The sequence below is a fragment of the Aegilops tauschii genome, chromosome 5 (assembly GCF_002575655.3).
Source record: "Aegilops tauschii subsp. strangulata cultivar AL8/78 chromosome 5, Aet v6.0, whole genome shotgun sequence".
NCBI lineage: Eukaryota > Viridiplantae > Streptophyta > Magnoliopsida > Poales > Poaceae > Aegilops > Aegilops tauschii.
The window spans coordinates 382,286,412-382,293,692 of NC_053039.3; the positions used below are offsets into that span (position 1 = coordinate 382,286,412).

A 7,281-nucleotide genomic window follows, 5' to 3' on the forward strand; every position below is an offset into this window, starting at 1 on the left:
TTTTCCTTTTACGTTTTCTTTATTAGTTAATTTTTTATTTTTTGGGTATTTTTGGAATGTTGGATGAGTGTAAATGTATACACCCAAATACTATACAATATGTGTAAAAAGTGGACAATTATATTATTATTTTTTGCATAGTACATATAGTGTAATTTCAGTTCAAAGTCTGCATGTTTTTCAATTTTTTATTTCTATTTTATTTTCTTCTTAAAGGGCAATACCGATTCCACTAATTCATTGTTCCTTATAAAATTTATTATTTTGATTCTATGTTAGTCATTATTTCATTTTATTAATTTTTGGCGCTGCTTATTCCTACAAAAATAATAATTAAAAAGCACATTTTTCTAGATTTTGTCCAAATTTTGTAATTGTTTATCTCATATTTTTCTTCTTAATGGGTAATAAAAATGCCACTAGACAATCTTCCTTATAAAACTTCATTTTATTTTGTTTTAGCTTTTATTTCACTTTCCTTCTTCTTAAATGTTAATCCCAAAGCCACCATTTCATTCTTTCTTAGAAAACTTCATTATTTTAACTTTTTTAGTTTGTTTTATATTCCTTATTCATAAAGGATAATATAAATGACACTAATTCATTCTTCCTTAAAACCTTCTTTAATTTGGTTTCGTTTTAGTTTATATATTATTTTCATTCTTCTTTACGGGTAATACCAATGCCATTAATTCATTCCTTCTTACGAAATTTCTTTTTTTGCAAAAAATCTTCTATTATATGCTTATTCTTGCATATTATTAAAAAAAATGTCTAAATTGGTGCAAATTTTGACATTGTTTGTTTTTTGTTATTTGTCATTTTCTTACTTCATAAAGGGTAGTACCAATGCCACTAATTTATTGTTCCTTACAAAACTTCACACTTTGATTTTGTATTAGTTTCTATTTCATTTTTTGTTTTTATTTAATTTCTTTCTTCTTAAAGTGTAACACAAATGCCACTAATTTATTCTTACTTAGAAAACTTCTTTATTTTATTTTTAGTTTATATTTTATTTTCTTCTTTAAGGGTAAAAGTATATACATAAATAATATTATAATACCATTAAACAATCAAAAATTATACATATGTTTGAGACGTATCAGCACCTTCAGGGAGCTCATGTTCCATGTGGGGCCCACTAGGGCAGGGGTATGTTCCCCTGGCTCTCTCCCAACACGAAACATCCAGAAATGACTTTTTTTGGACCAAAAATTGAGACTAACACTAGATTTTTATGTTAGTCCAATACAAGTCAAAAATATGCCCAAAGTGTATAATTGATAGTATTGGAGTATGAAACATACAAAAAGTATCAATATGTTGAGACATATCAGGTATTTGAAGACCTCAAGGAAGAAGCTGCAATCAACCAGGTTGCCATTGCATGCCTAGAAAAGGGCATCTCCACTCTTAACTGGTAGAGAACATTAAGATATACACACATATTTCATATAACTTGCATGTAAACCTAGGCATGAGCAGCCCAGACCGATGACCCAGCCCGAACCCTGATAACAACACGCTCATTAACTATCAAGTCCAACAGTTTTTCGCACACCAAACCACCTTGAAAACAGTTAAATGGATTGATCAGATAGATCGTTATACTTCACTCAGATATACGAATCATAGGGACAACTTAGTGCTACAGCTTAATCATGTGTAATGTTGTCACTATCGATCATCAGTTCTTTACGAAAGGCATCAGAAAGACAAAAATTAGGCTTTTCAATGTTTATTTAAGCACAATGGTTCAAATGATACTTTATGGAACAAATATAGACGCACACAAAAAGAGCCAAACATTTATGTTTGAAAAGCTAGCCTCGCATACTTAGAATATTTTTAGGTAGAATGAACAATTTATCATTATTAAGAGTGCTAGTTTCAGGTATTATATAGGTGATAATAATTTCATGATTACGGCAATTTTAAGAGAGGCCTCTGACCTACATCATATATCAAATTTGAAGATCATGGGCATAATACTAATACATGGCGAAGGAGGAAGAAGCAAAGAAGTTGATTGCATATGCAATTATGCATACCAACAAGCAGAATAGGCACATCCATCACAAAGGAAAAACAAGTAGAACAGAAGAGGGATATACCATACTAACTTGATCACCTATATTGCTCCCAGCTCGTACCTTTCAAAATGTCTAATGAAACTTTCTTGCCACAAGCTGTACTTTCCATCATTTTCTTCCAGTTGTGTTTGTCCGTCTCTAACAGTCATTGCCAGAAAATATGCTTTAGTGACAAGTGCTCATATATGCAACTATCTAATACACATAGGTCAATCTTAGAAGGCTCAGTGTACTTCTGTTGGATAACTTGTTATACACTTCCGCAGCCTTCAGAATTTTTTAGTGAAATGAACAGAAGTTCTTAGGATCCAACTTTCATGACCCGAGTTCTACAACATAGCACAAACATCAACACCTACACATTTGCATTGCTAAGCTTAATATTAGCTACCAAAATCTGAAGCAAGCACCAGCTAAGAGCCTATTACTCATACTTACAGAGTAATGAAAAAAACTAAAGGAAACGAACATAGTAATATGGCATACATTAGTTAGACGAGATGCAGTCAAACCCAATTGAATAATATGGACTGCTCGTCCATTTCCATGCTCCATCTTATGTGACTGCCACTCTATCGGGATGAACTCAAGGGTTGCACTCTATTTGTTGATTGGAGCAGAGCCCAAATTAGGATCCCTGCAGCAAGACAAACTGAACTTATCAAACAAGCCAAAAATAAGGAAAAATGTGAGCGAAAGTGAAATAAAGATGATAAGATTGGAAGAATCTAGGATAAGAAGATGGCACCTGTACTGATAACATGGAGGGAGGCAAAAGACAAAAGCATTACATCTACTCCTTGAAGTTTAAGCCTATGAAATATTACACAGAAAACATAATCTGCTATCTAGATCCATGAACGTGCAAGCACACGCAGAAAAAATCGAAAACACATAGGAGGGCAAGGAGGGGGCAGGAGGAGAGAGGTGCTAGGTGGGAGCCTCTGCCGCTGGTTACCTTAGCGCTGTTGGGATGGATTTGGAGCTCGGGAGAAAGGGGGCGCCGCTGCTTCTCATCGAGCTCGGGAGAGAGGGGCATGCATCCGAGGCACAGGAGCGCCATCCAGGAGGCACAACACCACGAGAGAGCATGACAGGAGACGGAGACGAACGGACCAACGCACCAGAGCATCGCCGGCGACGAGTAGGTCGACCACACCGAAACCCTAGATGGGTAAAACCGATGCAGGCAACCACAGAAGGATGGGATCGACGAATCCATGCGGTGGAGGAGCATATAGAGCGCGAGGAGCAGCGGCCGAGGAGGTAGGTCGTCGGCGGCGGCGGCGGCGGACGAGGGAGAGGGAGAGGAAGAAGGGGAGGACTCGCGGGGGGTGGGATGGGAAACAGGGCTGGGGCTGGGGCTGCGATTGGGCAATCCATTTCTTTCTTTTCGTCTCTTCCCTTCGGTTGTTCGGCATAACGCACACGTGGCCCGGTGAAAACGAACAGCCCGCACAGTACCTCGCTCGGCTCGTTCTGCCGACGTGGCTAGCGCGAGGCTACGCCCTTGATGCGTAGGTTAATGGTTTTAATTCTTTAGGGATATTTTTATAATGCTGATATTTGATTAATATAGAGCTTCGGCTCCTTCGCAAAATAAAGACAGTAAGCAAAAGCGAGAATGAAATCAACGGTTTCATATGTACCCTCGGAGCTCTAAGTTACTCAATGTTGTTGTTTTTTCTAATAAAAAATGTTGAACTTATGGCTGGGACACACGAGGTTAAAAATTACGGACATACGTCTCTGGGCATCTCCAATGTAGACCCTAAAACTGACATTACACATTGTATTCGCCCCGCGGACAGTAATACAGAGCCAGTCATCCAATCCTATACATCAAATATGCAGACACATTTCAAACCGAATTTAACAAACCAATTTTTTTGTGCAAACTAGGCGATTTTCGTTTAAACCAGATCAAATTCATTACATCTTTTATATATTTCAACTAATAAAAGCGGACGCCACTTTCTTCCTCGTCTAAATCTTCGACGGCCGTGCATGTGCCCATGTGTGTCACGTCCTACTCTTCCTCACCGGAGTCCGCCATGTGGACAACGCCGATCAACGTGGACAGACCGCCAACATGGTCGTTGCAGCCAGGCGCGAACTACATAGGCGGTGTGATCGATGCGGAGCTAGCGACGCCCGTGAATGCATGCGCCTCCTCTTCGTACTCCTCCACATCGATCTTCGTGAACAGAGCGTCGGTCTTCGCCCGCAGGATGCGCAACCACCGTCACTCTCGGCGGATGTCGCGGGCGCTTCGTATGGACTGGTACAGTGTCCACCCCTCATACAGGAAACCCTGATCTTCAGTGATCGTGGCCGCAAGCTACATCGTCGTTCCCTGCTCGCCCGCGATTTGTACCTCCGCGAGTGGTGCTCGTCGAGGAGCTAGAGGTTGTAGCGTTGGTCCTCCTGTGCCTATCGAAACACAGACAGGGGCAGTGCCGGCAGCTCTTCCGCCATGACGGCGTTGAAGTGCATTTGCACCTGCTCCATGGTGAAGCCGGCATGGACCGATGCGGGCGGGGGCGCTAGCTCGTCGTCAGACGCCTCCTCCATTGCCTGGTCGTTGTTGCTGACCTCCGGTGAGCTCGCTGGCAAGCCAGCCGCTATCCATCGCACACGGAGGGCCTGCCAACCAACCATAAGGCCAACAGACTCTTGCTTCTACGCGGTCGATACGCTCTCCCACATCGCTCTAGAGCCCGCGGTCATGACGAAGATGGTGCGGTGCGGACCGTGACGGGCGTGGACACGTATAAATAGCGGACGCCCGCCAGGCCAACCGGCGCCCGCTGTTCTAATGTAGGTGTCAGAGTGGGTTTATTCGTCCGTCATCTCTGTATAATGCCGGCAGGCGGACAAACGGGCAGCCGGTTTGGATGTGGTAGATAGTCGTCCCGTTCGGTCAAATCTCTCCGGCATTGAACAGACACGGAGACCGGGACGCGGAGCGGGCGGCACTTTCGGCCAGCACACCGTTCAATAGCGGCTCCAGTAAACGGTTGTGTCCGCTCTAGTCTGTCATGAATGCGGCGCGGGGCGGAGGTACATTCGTGAGAGAGAGGGTGTGGGAGAGGTTTTTGGATGGATGGGAATGTCGGACACATACGTGATGACGGTCCAGACGCCGGAAAGCTCCCTCTGGTTTGCATTGATGGGGTCCATATTTAATGACAAACTGTGTATAGACAGCTCGGTCTGGACGTTTGCGGGTGTTTTGAGTGTCCGCATTGGAGATACACTAACCTCTTGTGGTTACCTGTGATTTCCATCCGGACGATATGACATCATCCGGAAGTTTCAGTTCGTAACCGTATCAGTACTGATTCTTTTGATCACTGCATTTTGCTGAAAAGAAGTTTTTGCACCGTCGAGCGTTGCACATGACATCCTCACGGCAACCGTCGTCACTGAAGATTATATTCCGATCGTCCCGGCCATCGTCGGGTCACTCGGGTGGCGCGCGGTGCCGTCCACCCGATGAGTAGGTCATCATCTCGTTTCTTTCCCCAGACCAGACCGGGTGGTGAAGTGCAGAACGCAGAGATCGGAGGCGTCTCCCGCATGCAACAATCGCCGCCGAGATTATATTCCCAGCTCCGGACGCTTTCCGTTCCACGTCGCCCTCGCCACTCCCGGCGTACGCGCATGGCAGCCTCTATAAATTCGGCACGATTTCTCTTGGTTTCCACACAAGGAGCAGCAAAGCTTCCTCAAGGTCGTGTGGGTTACTGGGTTTAACTAGCTTGGCTCGGCCCCTTCCTCCGCGCAACTCCGACGATGGCGCGCCTCCTCGTTCTCGCCGTCACGGCCACGGTTCTCATGGTGGGAAAGAGCCGGCCATGCATGGCTCAGACATCTACCATACACGACTGAATTTTTGTCTTGTCAAACATTTCATCGGTGCGTGTTTTTGGCTCTACAGGCTCAATCCGGGCAGCCGGCGTCTGCTGCGCGGACGTCGCCGGCGGAGGCCTTCTGGCGCGCCGCCCTGCCCGACGCCCCCATGCCGGACGCCATCCTCGAGCTCCTGCCCCAGGGTGATCACCACGCATCAACGGAACAGGGCGCGTACATGAATGCAGAGACCGACACACCGGAAGGCGCGGTCGAGGCCGTGGAGGACAAGGACCCGCCGCCGCCCATGAACTTCAACTACGACTACGACGACGCCTTGCCCCGGAGCGAAGCCACCAGCGCCCCCTCCCCCGACGTCCTACTAAACCGCGCTGCCGTCGTCACGCCGTCGTCGACGGTGTTCTTCCTCGAGGACGCGGTGCGCGTCGGGGAGAGCCTGCCCTTCCACAGGATCCATCGGGCCACCGCCGCCGCCGAGGCGTCGGCAGAGCAGCCGCTGGAGCTGTACACCGTCCGCTCCGTGAGGGCGGTCGAGGGGTCCAGTTTCGTCCTGTGCCGGGGAGAAGCCGGCGAAGGGGCCGTGTACGGGTGCCGCGCCACCGGCCCGGCGAGGGCCTACGTCCTGGCCCTGGCCGGCGAGCGCGGGGACGCGGCGATGACCGCGGTTGCCGTGTCCCGGTGGGACCCGGAGCACGCCGCCTTCCGGCTCCTCGGCGTGAAGCCCGGCGGCGCGGCGGTCTGCCACGCCGTGCCGGACGCGCAGGTCCTGCCGGCCATGAACGGGAAGAGTCCCGCCGCCAACTAAGTGGCCCCTCGTGTCTGTCGTGTCCGAATCTGTATGATGGTGAACTCGTGTCTATGGGTATAGCTGTTGTATTATCTGTTCCTTCCACTTCCACTGTATGTTGCTAAGCACTCTATAGAGTGATATATGACTGTTAAAAATAAAGGATGAATGTTTGAATTTGTTTACAAGATCAATTGTCTCGATTTCGAATTATTTGTGAATTGTCGTGAAAGAGAACTCTTTTTTTTTTTACCTTGGAACTCTTCTTTTTTACCTGTCTGCTCCAGCTTTATGCTCGGCTGATGACCCGCAAGCTGAGGTCATTCCCACTAGATGCATTCAAAGCCGTTCGATCTTCACTGGAGACCATCGGCACCATACAGTTTGGTGCTATTGCCTCCGCAAATGACACATCCCTCTGTTAGAGAGAGCTAGCGAGAGCGAGCGCCCCCTCCTCCCTCCCCGCCGTGCGCTACTTCGGCGCCGGCGTCCACCTTTCCGCCGCTAGCCGCTCCGGCTACG

General features: G+C 47.0%; 1 protein-coding gene and 1 long non-coding RNA gene across 3 annotated transcripts; one reads left to right on the forward strand and one right to left on the reverse strand.

Moving 5' to 3' along the window:
* Positions 1-1,051: 1,051 nt before the first annotated feature.
* LOC109786085 (uncharacterized) lies at positions 1,052-3,504 on the reverse strand. 2 transcript variants are annotated; one of them, XR_005757554.3, is made up of 2 exons: positions 2,845-3,488; positions 1,052-2,733 (listed from the first exon to the last, which is right to left on the reverse strand). It is a non-coding gene; the product is annotated as an uncharacterized lncRNA (long non-coding RNA). The 2 variants fall into 2 exon arrangements; XR_005757555.3 differs by having other exon boundaries at positions 1,268-2,733; positions 3,055-3,504.
* Positions 3,505-5,815: 2,311 nt separating this feature from the next.
* Positions 5,816-6,812, forward strand: LOC109786070 (BURP domain-containing protein 15-like). The gene is made up of 2 exons (XM_020344648.3): positions 5,816-5,939; positions 6,040-6,812. The coding sequence occupies exons 1-2, from the start codon at positions 5,895-5,897 to the stop codon at positions 6,775-6,777; spliced, it is 783 nt and encodes a 260-aa protein (XP_020200237.1). The 5' UTR covers positions 5,816-5,894; the 3' UTR covers positions 6,778-6,812.
* Positions 6,813-7,281: the final 469 nt, after the last annotated feature.